Below are 18,913 nucleotides of genomic sequence, written 5' to 3' on the forward strand. Positions count from 1 at the left end.
GAAGGAAGGCCTCTCCTCCTCCCAGAGGGCAGGGGTTGTGAGCGGGAGCAGCCTCCCGCTGGGGCAGGGAGGCGTTTTCGGCTCCCTGCTCTTGATTGCTTCTGCCGCTGCGGCCAAGCCTCCCAGCCGACCAATAGGGCCAGCTGGTGGGCGGGGCTAGCTGCATTTAAACGGCCGCGGCAGCGCTCAGCTCCCAGTCTGTTCCTGTTTTCTTCGGATCTCCTGCCCTCCCTCCCTCTTAGGTCAGCTTCTTTTGCATATTGACCTTGCTATGGACTTCGGTTGGTTGCCTTAGTTGCCCAAGGGCCTGGTAGGACTTTTTTATCCATTTGGCAAATTGGCACCAGCCTCTTGGTTTCTTCGCCTACCTCATAGCAATTCGTCACAACTTTCTGATATTGGCATTTAGGCATTGGAATATGTGTGCTGTGTTGGAGGATTGGGTATGCGCTATCATCTACCCCTCCTCTTTTGGGTATTCCGTTAAAGGAATCCGGCGGTCGTGGATCCTGTCTGATGCCCTGCTGGTGGCTAGGGCCATGGCACGACCCCCGGTGACGTCATGGGGGAGCTTCCAGTTGTATTTGCATCAACAAGCTCCTCCCATTCGTTGTTAACCCTAATATGACTCCTGGCTGTGCGGGGTGGAGTCTGGTATTGCTGTTTCATCCAATGCCTAAGCCAATACTACTCACATGCTGTAACCAATAAAAGTTAGGTTAATTTTGCCCATTAACCTAAAATAATGTGTCTTTGTGTCTTATTATACTCCTATGCGGGTGGCGGGTCCCCCGACTCACAAATAATAAAAATAAGTAAAAGTACCAGCATCAGAATGGGCACGAGCTGGGCAGCTTCTGCAAATGGAAGCGAAGATCAGTGGGAAGCTCACAAGAGTCAATGGCTGCTTGGGGAAGAGGGAGAAGCCCAAACATGAAGAGGAAGAGAGTGGGGGACGGACTGAGATTCACTTCTCCCTAAGGTTTGGCAGTGGAGATGGAGGACGGTGTCAAGGAATCTCTTGCGGAGGGGGAAGACTCACCGTTTGTGTAGAGGGGCTTGCGGAAGGGCTGCCCTTTGGACATGGCTACTGCCAGGATGAGGTACTGGAACCCGGAAATACAGAAGACGACGGTGTTTTCGTAATTCGGGAGGTTCTGAGGGGCTGCCACCGTACTGTTCAAGGGGACGTACCTGGGGCAGAGGTAGGAGACACAACAAGACTCAACCACCCATCCCTGGGCCTTGATGGCCGGAGAAAGGGGGTCCTCTTTGACCAGCAGGTTGGAACTGGCAGGGCAGCCAAATCAAATTGGAAAATGCCAGCCTGAGAGCTTGCCACGGCCGACACCTCCTCCTCCTCAACTTCCCATCATTCTGGTTTCACCCCTGCGCCCATTGCTTACCACAGCTGAGAGACAGTGATGTAGTAGCTGGTGACCTGGATGGCGATGAAGAGGCTGGTCTGGAGGGCGAGGCTGCTCAGGACGATGATGTTGATGAGGGCTCCTTGCGGGCGCTTGGGGCCCAGATCCTTCGCCGGCGCCGTCCTGCCCATCAGAGCAGCCACCGTGGTGGTGATGATCAGGTCAAAGAACAAAAACTGCAGATCGCTCAGGTTGGTGTTGATCTGGGTTGGGGTGGGAAGACGATTGATGTGCCCACTTTCAAGAAACAGAGCCTCCACGGTTCAGGAGCAGTCTACCTTTAATTCTGCCACCTACACCCCCCCTACCATTTGAGATTACAGCGGCACAGTATGAGCCTCTCCTGGGACAGGAAAATGGGCTGGATGGGTCAGAGCGTTTGCGTTGCAATTGCTATGCACATCCTAACCTGTGGGACTCATTGCCACGGGATGCTGTAGTGGCCTAACAGCATGCACAGGTTTATGAAAAAGATTAGAAGCAGTTGGAGAGGAGGACAGGCCTCCCCAACAAAAAAAGGGAGAAGAGCTTGAAGAAATAATCAACTGTGATCATATGAGCGAATATTTAGTATTCCGAATCCAGAGGGACCTATCAAATACAGGATCCATTGATTTTCTCTGGAGTTAAAGATCTGACCGGGACAAACCTTATTATGTTGAGCTCGTATTTTGCACAATTTGTATACAGTGTCTGTTTGACAATGTGTGGTTTGCTATGCCTAATAAAGGATAACTATATATAAATACAGTGGTACCTCAGGTTACATACACTTCAGGTTACAGACTCCATTAACCCAGAAATAGTACCTTGGGTTAAGAACTTTGCTTCAGGATGAGAACAGAAATCGGACTCCGGCGGCACAGCAGGAGGCCTCATTAGCTAAAGCGGTGCTTCAGGTTAAGAACAGTTTCAGATTAAGAACATACCTCCAGAACGAATTAAGTACTTAACCCGAGGTACCACTGTACAGGATCCCATCTGTCTTGAAGTCCACTGTGCTGTCTTTGGCATATGGGCCTATAAGTGTGCAAACATGTCTCATTTGTGGCTTCAAAATACAGCCAGAAAGTGCTCTGGAGCCCCCTCAAACTTGCAAATGTACAATAGTGGAACTTCAATAGAATCACCAGCATCCTGCAGCAAGCATGGAAACACGAGAGCAGGAAGGAAGTTTTTCTTTTACACGCAATCCTTACCGTGTAGAGCAGGAGCACAGAGACAAACTGTACGAGGCTGTAGAGTGCCATGTATTTGAAGACCGCAAAGGAGGTGACCAGAGAACATCTCCCTTCCCTAAAGGGCCAAGATTGCCAGGAAAAATTAACACCAGAGAATGTATCAGGGTGGGGAAGACCCAGTGAAACTTAAGAAACTTTACTCATCCACAATCATTCCAAAGTAAGCACAACTAGGCATCGTAAACAGTTTGGTGGGGTTTTTTGCCTAAAGAAAAGAGCATTTTAACATGCCCTGTTGTGGCTTCAGCTTCTTCCCCTGCCTGCATTTCCTTAAAGGTAGACGGACCCCTGACCACTAGGTCCAGTCATAGCCAACTCTGGGGTTGCAGCGCTCATCTCGCTTTATTGGCTGAGGGAGCCGGCGTACAGCTTCCGGGTCACGTGGCCAGCAAAGTAGCGCACGGAAACACCATTTACCTTCCCGCTGGAGTGGTACCTATTTATCTACTTGTACTTGATGTGCTTTCGAACTGCTAGGTTGGCAGGAGCAGGGACCAAGCAACGGGAGCTCACCCTGTTGCGGGGATTCGAACCGCCAACCTTCTGATCGGCAAGCCCTAGGCTCTGTGGTTTAACCCACAGCACCACCTCACTTAGATATAAAGGGTGCCCCCCCCCAATACTGCATGCACATCAATTCTAATGAGATCCCACACAAACCAGGGGCCCAAAACTTGGGACACCCACCCTGAGGTTTCCTTTTGTGTTTTAAGGAGGTAGTGATGCATGTGGGCAGGAAGACTCAGAAGGGTTTGCTTCTGTAAGGGAAAAACATTTCCCTTTCTGCCAGCTGCTGTTCTTCCAAGGTATTTTCATCAAAATTTACCATAGTGGCTAGCATGTGTGAAGTCCATGCCACTAAGTTCACAACTTTTTTTAAAAGGGAAATAAATGATTATCCAAAAGCACCTCTCTTGCTCTTTTAGGTAAAAGGTAAAGGTAAAGGACCCCTGATAGTTAAGTCCAGTCGCGGACGACTCTGGGGTTTCGGCGCTCATCTCGCTTTATTGGCCAAGGGAGCCGGCGTACAGCTTCCGGGTCATGTGGCCAAGATGACTAAGCAGCTTCTCGCAAAACCAGAGCAGCGCACGGAAATGCCGTTTACCTTCCCGCCGTAGTGGTACCTATTTATCTACTTGCACTTTGACATGCTTTCGACCTGCTAGGTTGGCAGGAGCAGGGACCGAGCAGCGGGAGCTCACCCCGTCGCAGGGATTCAAACCGCTGACCTTCTGATCTGCAAGCTCTAGGCTCAGTGGTTTAGACCACAGTGCCACCCGCGTTCCCTGCTCTTTTAGAGGAACCCCCCAAAATATTTCTAGGTCCAATTAAAGAGTTGGAGCTACATTTTTTGAGACGATGGTGGGAAAGAGGACCATCTACTGCAAGCTCAGCCTCCCAGAAAGGTCGATTCTCCCCAGACCTACCGGATGGCGATGGGGACACACTCGATGTTGGCTATCTTGGAAGTGAATGGCGACGCCACGGAGGCTTCCGCTTCGGAAAGCGAGATGCCCACATCGGCCGCCTTCAGAGCTCCACAGTCATTGGCACCATCCCCACACATCCCCACGCAGTAGCTGTGAACCAACACATGGGAGAGGAGAGTTGGAGCCTCATTTCCCCGCTTCCACCAGGGACCAACACGCTGGAAGGCCCTGGTGTCAATTCTGCCCAACACCCCCTACCCCCAACCAAACCCACCCCCTTCTCTACAACTTTATCAAAGAGGAATGCCAAAGTGTCTGGAGCAATGGCAGCCCCACAGCCACAATTCAAGGTTCTTTCCCCTGTCCATAAGGATTTCCATTGCTCTCACCCACAGAAGTGACAACGCCATCTCTTCCTGTGGTTCTGGAACAAATCCCTCGCCCATCACACGCCTTTGCAACTCCCCCCACAGTATCCTGGCAGTGGGATAGGGGTGGGTGGTGGAGCGTCCCCCTAAAAATGCCACAGACTTACTTCAGATCTCGCAAGTTCTGGACCAGGAGAGTTTTCTGGTCGGGCGACATCCGGGCAAAAATGGTGGCCCGGACCAGTATCTGCAGAAGGCAGAGAGAGAAGAAGAAGAGTTTGGATTTGGTATCCCGCTTTAAGGAAATCAGCCCTGAGTGCTCACTGGAAGAACAGATCCTGAAGCTGAGGCTCCAATACTGTGGCCACCTCATGAGAAGAGACGACTCCCTGGAAAAGAACCTGATGTTGGGAATGATGGAGGGAACAAGGAGAAGGGGATGACAGAGGATGAGATGGTGGGACAGTGTTCTCGAAGCTACCAGCATGAGTTTGACCAAACTGCGGGAGGCAGTGGAAGACAGGAGGGCCTGGCGTGCTCTGGGCCATGGGGTCACGTAGAGTCGGACACAACTAAACGACTAAACAACATCCCGCTTTATCACAACCCGAAGGAGTCTCAAAGCGGCTAACATTCTCCTTTCCCTTCCTCCCCCACAACAAACACTCTGTGAGATGAGTGGGGCTGAGAGACTTCAGAGAAGTGTGACTAGTCCAATGTCACCCAGCAGCTGCATGTGGAGGAGTGGAGATGCGAACCCAGTTCACCAGATTATGAGTCCACTGCTCTTAACCACTACACCACACTGGCTCTCTAGAATCTGTTTCAGAGCTGCCACTGCCTCGAGAATCACAAGATGTCCAAGGCAGCTCACAGAAGGAGGGGGATCACTTAGCGGGATGGCAGGGCCTCCTCCGAGGAACGGCAGCCACAGCGGAGGTCTGCAGCTCTTGGGCTTTGTGTGCAAAAGTTCCTTGGCAACACCTGTAGGTGAGGCTGAGAAATTCCCCTCCCTACTGAGGAGATGCTGAACCAGGGTTGGGGAACTGGAGACCCTCCACACAAGATGCTGACTACAGGTTCCATCATTCTTGGCCACTGGATGGGCTGCCAGAAGCTGATGGGAGCTGGAGGCTGGATAGACTTGGAATAAGGCACCTTCCTTGTTTCCTGGGCTAAGGGGCGCTTGTGGCACAAAGAATCGGCCATCTTTAATTGACAAGAGTGGATTTCTGGCCAATTTTGTTCAACGCCCCTCTCCTCCTCCCCAGCCAGGGGAAAGTTCTGGGGCATCTGACTTTGGGGAGCAATGTTACTCCTTGCAGCAGCATTGCACGTGATTCCACGTAAAAGTCGGGTGAATGTAGCACCCTTTAACGTCCCTGCGAACATTCATCAGCTCTAAGAGGTAGAACAAGAAGCCAATCAATCACCTTACTGACGAATGATCATCAATAATAGCAAGCAATCGTGCCAGCTTTGAAGAGACACCCCCATGAGGTGCAGAGCAGGGACAGGACTTTTGAACCGGCTCCCGCGGTCGTGGCTCTTGGTAGGTGCATTGGGGCAGAGGAGGGGTCTTCGCCTCCTCCTGCTACCGGACCCTTTTCCACTGGAGATTGTCCCTGGGGGCTTCTGCAGGGCAACCCCCTTCTCCCTCCCTCAAAAGACAGCATCAGGCTCTAGAAAAAAGCAAGCCAGCAGCTTCCATTCTGATGCCGTGAGTCAGATCTTTGAGGACTTGCACAGGAACAAAGAAAGCTGCCTGATACCACATCAGACCACTGGGTCCATCTGGCTCAATACTGCCTACACTGACTGGTAGTGGCTCCCTCCAGGGTTTTAGGCAGGGGTCCCTCCCAGCAAGTCATTGGACTAGGGGGAGTAAGCTAGCCCCCTTAATGTTCCCAATAAATTAGAGTACAGTGGTGCCTCGCAAGACGAAATTAATTCGTTCCGCGAGTCTTTTCGTCTTGCGATGTTTTTCGTCTTGCGAAGCACGGTCCGTCGCAACTGCGCCTCTTCAAGCAGCTTTAGGAAAAAAGCGAACAAACTCGCAAGACGTTTTCGTCTTGCGAAGCAAGCCCATAGAGAAATTCGTCTTGCGAAGCGATGCAAAAACCGAAAAACCCTTTCGTCTTGCGCGTTTTTCGTTTTGTGAAGCATTCGTCTTGCGGGGCACCACTGTATTGAAGCATTAAAGCCTGGTGCCTCCTTCCCTTAGCCTGGGAAACTTCTGCCCAGCAAAGGGAGGGAGCAGCAAGGCTTTGACAGGGTCCAAGAGCCCTCCTTCCACCTCCCCAAAGCCTGCCCAACTTTGGGAAGGAGGCAGCAGAGCTCCAGCATCCTGTCAGAGACCTGGCAACTCCTTCCAAAACCCTGGGAAACTTCTGCCTGGCTTAGTGAAGGAGGCCTGATGCTAGCATGCAGGATATCACACACACACACACACACACCCCAGTTGCCCTCGCAAGCTGTTCCCCTACAAAAATTTCACTGCACCCCACTGCTCCCAGCCCTACATGCTAGTTGGAGATTGAATCTGAGACCTGAGCAGGTGATCTAACCACTGAGCTATGCAGTCTTTCCCCTACAGACTTGCATCTGTTCAGCGCATCTGGGGACTGTGAGCAGAGAAAGCCCTTTGCCAGAGGATGGGGTGAGGTCTGGGGTGAGGTCTGGAGGGATGGACAGCTGGGCAGCAGCAGCAGGCATCTCTGCCTCTCATCCTGCTGAGCTCCTGCATCCAGCATTACCTTTGGCAGGAGGTCCGGAAAGTGATCGCAAAGCACTGCGAAGGACTGCCCGTTGACGGCCAAGTGGTACGGGTGCTGCTGCTCCAGGAAGTAGCTCTCCCGTTGGTACGAACCCTGCAAAAGCCCAGCAGTTGATATTCAGGCCTCTTCCCAATGCCCCTACCTTCCCAAGCCTTGCCCCAGGGCCTGGGCCGGTCTCAAGGCCAGGCAGGAATGTGACGTAAAGGTTGCAGCTGGCACAGAGAGGGAGGAGGTGGGCACTGCAACCCCACTGACTGCAAGATGCACAGCAGGCCAGAAACCAGGAAGGGAGCAAAGTGGAGCGAGGTCTCTCTAAGGAAAACTGGCATCAGGTGCCCCATAACTGGTCAAGCTCAGCTCTTTTCATGGACAGGGCCAGGGTGACCACATTGGGCAAGATGCCCCAGGAGCTTTTAAGGTGGCATTCCCTGCCTCTCCTCCTCCCAAATCCTAGACGCGGCCTGGCGTGCCACCTCCCTGGGAGCCATGAAGGCACTTGATTTGCCAGGCTGCCCACAGAGGAAGTTTGGGTAGGGAAGGACTTGCATCGGGCTGCTCCAGGTGATGCTCGGAAGGGACGAATCTGAGGGCAGCCGGCTCATCCCGGCCACGAGGAGGGGCAGCGTGGACGAAGAGAACCCGTTCCTTGGCATTCACCATCCGGCAGCTCTTGGCCACATTCACAGCAGTCAGCATGTTGTCTCCTGGTAGTGGGGAGAAGAAGAGAGGGAGAGGAACAGAGGTGCTGGGCTTCACTACACCTAAGGTAAAGTAAAGGGACCCCTGACCATTAGGTCCAGTCGTGACCGACTCTGGGGTTGTGGCGCTCATCTCGCTTTATTGGCTGAGGGAGCAAGCGTACAGCTTCCGGGTCATGTGGCCAGCATGACTAAGCCGCTTTTGGCGAACCAGAGCAGTGCCTGGAAACGCCGTTTACCTTCCCGCCAGAGTGATACCTATTTATCTTCTTGCACTTTGACGTACTGTCAAACTGTTAGGTTGGCAGGAGCAGGGACCGAGCAACGGGAGCTCACCCCATCGCGGGGATTCGAACCGCCGACCTTCTGATTGGCAAGTCCTAGGCTCTGTGGTTTAACCCACAGCGCTACCCACGTCACCACACCTAGATGGCAACAAATGCAAAACACAGAAAGAAACAGGCATCCCCCGCCCTCTTCCCCGTCTGATACCTGTGACCATCACGGTTCGGATGTCTGCGTTGTGCAGTAAGTGGATCACTGGAGCAGTCTCGGGCTTAAGAACGTTCTTCATCACCAGGAACCCCAGGAAGACCATCCCGCTCTCCACATCTTCCCTGCCGGCCCAAGGAGAAACCCCCGTTATCAGTGGGCCTCTGGGCAGAGCAGGGGAGCCCAGGCCGGAGAGGAAGCCGCTGCCAGGTTCCCAGGCACCTTGTCATGTCCTGGGCCTCTTCGAATGTCCCAATGGCAGCGAGGGGCTTGAAAGCCAGCCCAAGGACCCGGAACCCGTCGCTGGTGAAATGGCGCAAAGTCTGGGTGAAATCCGCAGGGACTGCAATGCCAAGAGAGGGGGTTGGTTTAGGAATGCATCGCTGCAAAAGGCAAGAAGGAAGACCTGTCCCAACAGCCCCACATGCCAAAGTTGGCTGCTGAGGGTTCCTTTACCCACCCATTGGAGGATCCCCTTCTCCTTCTGCAGGACCCTAGGCAATTTCAGTGTAAATTAAACACTTTGTTGTTTTCAATTAACCATCTTGCTTTTAATTCAGATCAACTTGCAGCAGCAAACAGGCACATCTGCCAGTCCAAGGACTTTGACCTTAACAACCTATTTTGTCAACAGCTACCGGATCTGGAGTGGCGTGGCCCTGATCACCTGGGGGCAGGGCTAGGCTATTATTTTTTACCCCTACAGGTCCATTGTGAGTTCCAGTTCTGTGTGTGCGGTTAGCAGTCCAATCTGCTGTCCAGCATGGCCTGGCATCAGGACCTGACCAATCCAACTCCAAACTTCCAACTAATCCTGCAGGAGATGCCAGTAAAGCACCACCCGAGGGAGACGTAGTGCTGCCAAGTGCAGACCAGGAAAGAACCACGTCTAGTCACTTGGGGTGACACCAAAGCCCTTGTTGCAAAGCCCTTGTTGCCGCCAGACAACATCAGCCCTTTCGAGCCTGAACAACCAGGGACATTAGATTCATTATTTGCTGCCATATCTTTGCCCAGCTTACTGCAAACTACAATGTGTTTCCTCATTTTTTCAACCTCCCTACACCTTCTTCCAACATCAAAGTGATGCTAAGCACCCCATCACTGCTCAGCTACTCAGGAGATGTTCCTGGGTGTTCCTGGGCCCAACACGCCCCTCCCTGGACCCCCAATGGCTCCAGCAAAAATAGAAGTGGCACAACACCCAGGAAGAAGAGAAACCAAGTACTGTATGCAGGTTAGTAGAGAGCAGGTAGGTACCGTATTTTTTGCTCTATAGGACTCACTTTTTCCCTCCTAAAAAGTAAGGGGAAATGTGTGTGCGTCTTATGGAGCGAATGCAGGCTGCCCAGCTATCCCAGAAGCCAGAACAGCAAGAGGGATTGCTGCTTTCACTGTGCAGTGATCCCTCTTGCTGTTCTGGCTTCTGAGATTCAGAATATATTTTTTCTTGTTTTCCTCCTCCAAAAACTAGGTGCGTCTTGTGGTGTGGTGCGTCTTATAGAGCGAAAAATACGGTAGTTACACCTGGTGGGAAGAAAGAGCCACGTTGGCCATACCAGAAAGGACATGTAGACTGACCCGATTCCTTATCGCAGAGGCTGGCCACCATCTCTGGAGACCCCTTCATGTATGCCTGTGAAGGCCCCCCGCCGGTGGGCTTCACCAGAACACTCATTCGCTGCAGGGCTGAGGAAAACGGGAAGCGGCGGAGAATAGCCACGGGCGCTGGGTGTTCCTAAGTCAGACACAGAATGGCAGAATGGTTGGCAAGGGGAAGGGTAGAGAAGCCAGAGTCTTCCACCCTGCAAGCTCACTTTTCAGCGTTACCATCCCAGCATGCATTGGGAAGGGAGGGCTGATGAGGGAAAGGGGCCCAGGTCCTGTTCTCCCATGGGACCAAACACCCTCAAGCACTGTTTCACAACACTCTACAACTAAAAGGTAAAGGGACCCCTGACCATTAGGTCCAGTCGTGGTCGACTCTGGGGTTGCGGCGCTCATCTCGCTTTACTGGCCGAGGGAGCTGGTGTACAGCTTCTGGGTCATGTGGCCAGCATGACTAAGCCGCTTCTGGCGAACCAGAGCAGTGCACAGAAACACCGTTTACCTTCCCACCAGAGCGGTACCTATTTATCTACTTGCACTTTGACGTGCTTTCGAACTGCTAGGTTGGCAGGAGCAGGGACTGAGCAACGGCAGCTCACCCCATCACAGGGATTCGAACCGCCGACCTTCTGATCGGCAAGTCCTAGGCTCTGTGGTTTAACCTACAACTACTTGCAGGCAAATGCCCCACAGCCTCACCTTGCCATGATGCTGCTCTCCCACTGGTGGAGGCCTCATCACCGCCAGGGCTCTGGTCCCAAAAAGCTGGGTCGCTTGTGCCTCTTCTGCGTCGCCTTCAGTTTCCTCCTGGCTCTGGAAGGAAGGAAGGCATTAGAGGAAGAGGCGGCTCCCCCTCCATTGCCCCCAGCCTGGGGTGCCCACCTTGCATTGTCAGACCACTGGGCCCATCTAGACCTTTGTTATCACCACTGCCATTTTAACAGGGCCGCTGCCCCCCAGGGAGATGACCCTCTAAATTTCAATGAAGGGAGGCAACCACAAAGGAAAGCGGCAGGAGGAGACTAAGAAGGTCCCAACTCCTGACATCAGCTCTGGTTCCCCAAGGTCTGAATGGACAGAGAGGTCTTCCTTCACCTCTACAATCCAAGTTTCCTTTAAAACAGCAACCATGAAAGACGGCAGACTGGAAACGGGCCAAGAATCATAATCATTTGCCACAATGGCTGCGTGCGTATCCCAGCGTTGGGGCTGATCTCCCTTCTGTCTACTCCAGCTGAGCTGTGGCCTCCCTTTCCTCAGCCGGGGTGACAAGATCCAGCCCCTCCTTTGGCTCTTCCAAACATGGCTCGGTGTAGTCAGAGCTCGGATCGGTTCCGCTCCCTGCCTCTGCCTCTCTCTCACCCATCCAGTGGATTCCAGCAGCTTGAGGTCCACGGGGTCTCCAATGAGCTGCTCCCCAAGCCAAGAGAGGGTGTGGCAAGTGGCCAAGCAGCAGAGCAGCGGGCCGCTGTCCAAGCAGCGCAGCTCATGGACGAGGGGCAAGAAAGAACCGTTCTCCAGGGGAACCACACCCCAAATGTCCAGGCCGTCCTCCGTGAGGGTCCCTGTCTAGGGGAGACACAGGCTAAGTCAGAGCATGGGGAAGGCAACAGGCTGGTGAGCTTAGCAGCCCACTCACACCGACCTGAGGATTACAAATTTGCTTGAGGTGAAAGTTGGAACTTTGGGGGCATTTGGACTTGAAAGGAGTATGAAACAAGAGATGGAGTACCCCATAGGCTTTGTTTTTAAATATGGAGGTCTGGCTGGAAGAAACATGGATCCTGTTGGGCCAGAGCCTCTTCGAGCTTTGGGGTTTAACATTAAGGACTATCAAAAAGACCGGCAGAGAGGAACTGAGAGAGACTTAAGAGCCTCAGACGTGAGATCTCCAGGCTAAATAGTATATAGAGACTGATGGACATTCGTTGGGGACTGAAACCGGGAAAAGGGTGGGTGGAGTTTGGGAATCCAAAGGGTATATAAATATAATTTGCTTTGTATTTATCTTGTTTTGCTATTTGTATGGAAATTGGGAAAATCGTGGAAGAGAAATTTTGGTCGACTTTAGGAAAAAGGTTTAAGAATAAGTAATGAAGTATAAGTATTGATGTGTAAAAGTGGATAAGTTAAAACTGGTTGTCAAATTAACTAAAAATAAGGTTTGCGAAAATAAATTGAGGAAAGGGAAGAAAGAAGGAAAGTAAAATAACAGCATGTTGGAATAAATCATTAAGTTAAAGTGGAGAAATAAGTTAAGGACTTGCTGAATTGATAATTTAAATTGGAATACAAGAAGGGGAGGCGTGAGGAGGTCTGAGAAACAAGTTAAGAGAAAATAAGTAATTGAAATTTTATGTCTTTTTAATTGTTTTGTCTTAAGTTTTAAGTTTTGGATTTTTGTATTTTTTGTTATTTTTTCGTTGTTTATTTTTGTTTTTGTTCTTATATGTTTCTTGAAAATGCCAATAAATATTCATTAAAAAAAAAAAAGCAGCCCACTCACACCCTGCCCTAGGACCCTCACCTTATCAAAGCAGACCAGGCGCACCTTCCCACAGAGGTTGATCCGTGGGGGGCTGATGCAGAAGATCCCTTGCTGTTTCAGCCTGTTCTGGGCATAAATGGTGCCCACCGTCATGGCAGCCGGCAAGGCCGGGGGCACAATCACCGTCACAACATCCAGGGCACGCAGAATGATCTGCCGGAGTGTTTCCTGTTGGGGCGAAGGATGCAGGGAGTCACGGGGAAGCTGGGTCAGCCCCTTGGCCACCTAGCTCAGTACTTCCTACACTGGCTGGCAGCAGCGGCCCTCCAGGCAGAGGAAGCCCTACTTGGGAGACGCTGCTGGGAATTGAACCGGCGACCTTCTGCAGGCAACGCCTTCTGCAGCCGCAGCCTATCCTCAAGAAGCCCCCATGGTTCACCAGCAGCCAAGTTCTCCACACCTGAAGGGTTCCCTGCAATATCAGAAATGCTACATCAGCTGCACGGATGAGGCCTGACCCTGCTCCACAAAAGGGTGCTGCCTGGTTCTGAGACATCCAAGGAGACTATTCTCCTCTTTCTGAAGTGTGTGTGTGTGTGTGTGTGTTATTGGCCAGACAAGATGGAAGGACTCCTGGGGACACCTTTGCAGGGACCATCCCATGCCCAAGCATTCTTCCCATGCGGAGTCTCATTCTCAACCACCAACAATTCTGAGTGTTGGGCGCGATACTGGCAGCCCTATTAACACTCTAGGAATGGGGTTACGCCTCTTCCTGTTTGACCCCTCCCAGGGTCTCCCCTTGTCATTGGAGGCACTGCCGAGCCTTTGTGACCCCCCAAGTGATGTCACTTCCTCTTGCTAGGAGAGCTCTCCGTGGTGTACCGTTTCTTCATTACCTTCCTGGTTCTCTCCCCAGGTTTGCAAAGGTTCATTACGCCAGGATCCTTCACCTGGTGCCCTGGAATTTTTAAATTTCACTGCCTTGCTGCTGGCCTCGGTCCAGTATATCTGAAGGAGCGTCTCCACCCCCATCGTTCTACCCGGACACTGAGGTCCAGCGTCGAGGGCCTTCTGCGAGAAGCCAAGTTACAGGGAACCAGGCAGAGGGCCTTCTCGGTAGTGGCACCCACCCTGTGGAATGCCCTCCCACCATATGTCAAAAAGAACAACTACCAGACTTTTAGAAGACATCTGAAGGCAGCCCTGTTTAGGGAAGCTTTTAATGTGATGTATTACGGTATTTTAATATTTTGTTGGAAGCCGCCCAGAGTGGCTGAGGAGGCCCAGCCAGATGGGCGGGGTATAAATAAATTATTATTATTATTATTATTATTATTATTATTATTATTATTATTACATTGTGTCAAAATGAGCCAACGACTTGCTTGTTTGTGCTCGGCTGGTATTCCCCGTGGCTCCTCCTCCCCATGTTTGGGGAGGTTTTCCTGAGTTCCTGGGAGCTGCCTTAATCCCCTCCCTGGGCTAAGGTCCACAGCAAAAGTGCAGCTAAAACAAGCAAAGCAAAATACCCAAAGGGTGCCTTTCCTGGCAGCCAAGCCGGAAAAGCCGGGTACAAAGTGCAAGGGGGTGTGGGGTCCAGAAGGTGGCTTGCTCTGGCGCAACCGTCAGGTGCACCTCTCTTAAGTTGTGAGAAGCACCTCTCAATTCGGGAGATGGGGGTGCAGGGTGGGGGGCTCAGAAGAACCCTCACCGCCCCCCGTGGAACTTCACTGACCTTGTTTCGATACAAGATGTAGATGCTGTAGCCAGTACCAATAGCCGCTGGAGGACAAAGGAGAGAGAAAGGAGATTTGACTGTCACAAGCCCACAATGGGGAACAATCTCACAGTAACCCTGAATTCTAGCTTTATGGGAGGGAGGGAAACTTTTTCCTATTCACATTTCTGCATGCTGTGCATAATTTTGTCATTTATTTATGTGTTTGTTTGTTTGTTTATATAATTCTTATTAGATTTTCTGTTATACAATTTAAAGTACTCATTTTTACATCATTAAGATATCAATGACCTCCCTTCTTCTCTTTCCATGGTTCATTTTGCATATCATAAATCCCTGCATATTTAGCAAAAACCATACCATTCAGTATTCCATTATTGCATCCATCAAAACTGATTTGCACTGTTGAATTTATCTTAATGCTGCCAGCGTTTTCAGCTATTTCCCATGTATTCAAGAAACGTTTTCTAGTCTTCTCTAAACGTATGTTCTTCTTGTTCTCTTATTCTATATGTTAAGTCTGAAAGCTGCACATATTCCGTCAACTCCAGTTGCCATTCTTCTTAGGTTCGGACCTCGCTCGTTTTCCATTTTGGGGCTAACAAAACACAGGCCGCAGTAGTGGCATACATAAATAACCTTTTCTGACACCTGGAAATTTCAGTCTGGATTATCCCCAACAGAAAGGACTCTGGGTTGTGTGTTGTTGTTGATTTTTGAGAAAGTACTTTTGAACATTCTTTTCAATTCATTATGTATCATTTCCTAATACTATGCTGTGCATAATTTTATAAATTTCTATCACAACACCTCTTACTCACCTTTCCCCTAAACGACAAAGTCCCCAAACATCACAACATTCCTCATAGGGGAGCCATTTCACCCCCTTGATTGCTTTAGTTGCCCTTTTGCGGAACCTTTCCCAACAGTACAGTATCAACTAGGGCCAGGGCCTTTTCAGTACTGGCCCCGACTTGGTGGAACACTCTGTCACAAGAGACTAGGGCCCTGCGGGACTTGACATCTTTCCGCAGGGCCCGCAAGATGGAGCTGTTCCGCCTGGCCTTTGCTTTGGACTCAGTCTGACCCTTATGTTTCCCTCCCATTATGGTTTTGCTCTATGGGCTACTATTAAAATGAGGCTGCATTTTAAATTGTGTTTTTGACCTGTATTTTAAATTGGTTCCCCCCCGCTTATGTTTTTATTGTAATTTTACTGGTGTTAGCCGCCCTGAGCCCATCTCTGGCCAGGATATAAATATATTATTATTATTATTATTATTATTATTATTATTATTATTATTATTATTATTATATTCTTTGTGAGGTGCAGTGACCAGAGCAGCACACAGGACTCCTAAGGCAACCACACCATAGATTTGTGGCATTATGACACTAGCAGTTTTGTTTTCAATTCCCCCCCCCCCCTCACGAACCCTGAGGCTATGAAGTTTTCCTTTTCCATGGCTGCAGAACAGCAGGCTGACATCTTCACAAACTTACCCAGGACTGTGAGAAAACCAACAAACTTCCATGCGTCTTTATAAAACCGAAAGCTGAGTGGCTTGGGGTGGAGGATGGAGCTGATGAGGTCTCCTTTGGCTGTGTAGAAGCCTGGCGAGAGAGGAGGGGAAGGGGGTGAGGTGGGCAGAACCCCAAAATGTGTCGAGGGAAATGTTCAAAGTGCAGCAGCAGCAGCAGCAAACCTCGAGGGATCAATGCAGCAGCCATGGCTCCAGGTCTCTGGCAGGCAGAGGAGCCAACCCAAAGGCAGGAGGCCCTCACTGCAGGCTCAGAATCGCTTTGCCCTGGGGGCCTTCCCCCCTTGTGAGTGTGCAGGGGGCAGAGACCATCAGGCTGCAGTTTCAGAAAATGCCATCTCAGCCGCAGGAGAGTAAGGGCACTCCAGGAACACAGGGGGTAGCTGAGCAGATTGCTGTTCAAAAGATGCTCGGCACCTTCAGCCAAGGGACTAAAACTGGGGGTGGGATGGGACGCACATTCCACTTCATGAGGGTGGATAAAAATCGATTTTTTAAAAATAAAAAAAACAGGTTTTTTATTTTTAAAAAATCGATTTTTTAAATTTAAATCAGCTTTTTTTTTTAAAATTTAGATCGGATTTTTAAAATAAAATGCTTTATTTTTATTATGATGCTATAACTGATATTCTTTTCTTGTTATTAACTCTTTTTTGTTCTTTTTATTTTCTTCATGCTTTGCTGTAACCATTTGTAATGTATTTGTAAGATGATATTTTAAATCAATAAATATTATATCTTTAAATAAATAAATGAATATAAAATGCTTTTGGAGGAAAAATCTTTCTAAATATAGTTTTCTATTTAAGTTACAGAACAGTCCAAAGGCTATTCATCAGGAAATAAGCATTTGTTTTAAGTTTTAAATGTAAGTCTAAGGGTGTGTTTTTTTTTTAAAAAATGTTTAACCACATCAGTTAACAAACACGGATACGTATGCTATAATGTTATTGTTTTAGTTAAATAAATAGTTGAAATTGTTATTAAGGAAATGATTGTTTTTCTCCTTCCAATAAAGTACAGCAGAAAAGTTGTCCAAATGTTAACTTATTAACCCCAAGGTGGTTATCACCAATGGAAGCCAAGGCTCAGAAAAGACTCAATATGGAGGCCAAATGGCCGAAATATTGGGAAATATTAGAAAAAGATGGAGATAATTGGAGGCTGCAGAGTTTGGAGAAATTAAAAGATAAAGTGCGAGATTGGCTACATTATGTTCAGATTAAAGAGGTTTTTAATTTGGATAAAAATTTAATTTGGATTCCAGGTGGAAAAATCGAAGTTGGAAACAGAATTGTTAGAACCTAAGACTAAGGTACTCTCAAGAATGTACAACTTGCTGTTAAAATGGAATACACAAGATGAAACGGTTAAATCAGCTATGATAAAATGGGCACAGGACATTGGGTATAATATCATGTTTGCTGACTGGGAAAGGTTATGGACCACCGGTATGAAGTTCACGGCATGTAATGCCTTGAAAGAAAATATTATGAAAATGATATATAGGTGGTACATGACTCCAGTCAAGCTTGCAAAAATATATCATCTGTCTGACAATAAATGTTGGAAATGTAAAGAAACTGAAGGAACGTTCTTTCACCTCTGGTGGACTTGCCCTAGAGTTAAGGCTTTCTGGGAAATGATATATAATGAGTTGAAAAAGGTGTTCAAGTATACCTTCCCTAAGAAACCAGAGGCCTTCCTTTTAGGCATTGTTGGCCAGAGGGTGTTAAAGAAGGACCGAACATTCTTTATGTATGCAACAACAGCAGCAAGGATACTTGTCGCCAAACATTGGAAAACCCAAGACTTGCCCACACTGGAAGAATGGCAGATGCAACTGATAGACTATATGGAACTAGCAGAAATGACTGGCAGAATCCGAGACCTGGGAGAGGAAGCAGTGGAAGAGGACTGGAAGAAATTCAAGGACTATTTACAAAACATTGCAAATTGTATGAGTGTTAAGAAAGATGCAAGATTGTAAATAACATGGCACCACTAAGCTAGTGAAGACAAGTGAAATTTAAGAAAAGATAAATTTTGGATAAATATTATGTCTAAATTAAGTATTTAAGGTTTGGATAAAAGTATCTAAAGTTAGGGACACAATATTGGAAAATTATAAAATAAGAATCGAAACAAGGTGATAAATTGCTGGTTAAAGTTTTATAAACCAGGAACGCAGGAACGAGAGATGTGAGGAAGTCCAAAAAGCGAAGAAAATATGGTTATTATCTAATTGATTCGGTTGTGGTATGCTTTTTGTATAAGGTGCAAGTGCTTTTTCTTTTTTTCCTTTTTGTTGTTCTTTTGTTTTTTCTTCTTTATTGTATTAAGAAAATCTTTAATAAATATTTAAAAAAACAAAAAACAAATGTTAACTTATTAAACCTCACAATAATTTCATAATTATCTGTCCATGTACTTCTAATAGTATACCCAAATCAGTAATTTTTGATAGAACTGTAAAAACTACTCTGAAAATTGTTTATTGTTCCAAAAATGAAACCTTCACCTGGTTGTAAATACAGTGGTACCAATAGTTGCGGACATGATCCGTTCAGAGGTGCCGTTCGCACTCTGAAAAATCCGCAACTAGAGTGGCGCTTCTGCGCAAGTGTGGAGAATGATAGAGTGCATCTGTGCATGTGCAAAGCGCACAGAACACTTCTGCGCGTGCACCGAAACCCAGAAGTATACACTTCCGGGTTTGCCGCGTTCGCAAACTGAAAAGACGCTACATGAACCTAACGCAACACAAGGTATGACTGTATTAACATTATACCAGCAAGAATGAGTCTTCCTGTAAAAAAAATATTTAAATCAAGTCTTACTGACTAGTGATTTAAATCGTGTTTGTTATGTACTGAAGTTCTCACCCTGGGCCAGCAGGGGGATACTGTAGTTAGTTATGCAAATAAGAGATCGAAAGTGACGTTCAGTGATTGGATAGTTTTAGAAAATTGTTACAGTTACGTTGTACTGGAGCTCTATATAAGCAGGCTGACTGAACCCTTCAGTTCAGTTCTGTTCTGGCCTGTGAATAAACAAGAGCTGTTTGAAGAATCGCTGTGTCGTCTGATATGTTCACCCACA

General features: G+C 48.6%; 1 protein-coding gene across 3 annotated transcripts in view; it reads right to left on the minus strand.

Moving 5' to 3' along the window:
- Window positions 1–18,913, minus strand: part of ATP13A2 (ATPase cation transporting 13A2) — a 44,308-nt gene that overhangs the window by 4,134 nt on the left and 21,261 nt on the right. For all 3 annotated transcript variants that reach the window (XR_014567011.1, XM_083750157.1, XM_083750156.1), the window contains exons 13-27: window positions 15,774–15,884; window positions 14,268–14,314; window positions 12,569–12,757; window positions 11,404–11,610; window positions 10,741–10,854; window positions 10,015–10,171; window positions 8,656–8,776; window positions 8,434–8,558; window positions 7,790–7,947; window positions 7,223–7,336; window positions 4,634–4,713; window positions 4,096–4,248; window positions 2,627–2,723; window positions 1,407–1,630; window positions 1,043–1,194 (exon numbers count right to left, since the gene is read on the minus strand). Coding sequence is in view for 2 of the 3 variants with exons in the window: in XM_083750157.1 (XP_083606283.1) it covers window positions 1,043–1,194; window positions 1,407–1,630; window positions 2,627–2,723; window positions 4,096–4,248; window positions 4,634–4,713; window positions 7,223–7,336; window positions 7,790–7,947; window positions 8,434–8,558; window positions 8,656–8,776; window positions 10,015–10,171; window positions 10,741–10,854; window positions 11,404–11,610; window positions 12,569–12,757; window positions 14,268–14,314; window positions 15,774–15,884 (2,049 nt within the window). In the remaining variant the exon portion in view is untranslated. The remainder of the gene's footprint in view (window positions 1–1,042; window positions 1,195–1,406; window positions 1,631–2,626; window positions 2,724–4,095; window positions 4,249–4,633; window positions 4,714–7,222; window positions 7,337–7,789; window positions 7,948–8,433; window positions 8,559–8,655; window positions 8,777–10,014; window positions 10,172–10,740; window positions 10,855–11,403; window positions 11,611–12,568; window positions 12,758–14,267; window positions 14,315–15,773; window positions 15,885–18,913) is intronic.

This window comes from Podarcis gaigeae (assembly GCF_964106915.1).
Source record: "Podarcis gaigeae genome assembly, chromosome: 8".
NCBI lineage: Eukaryota > Metazoa > Chordata > Lepidosauria > Squamata > Lacertidae > Podarcis > Podarcis gaigeae.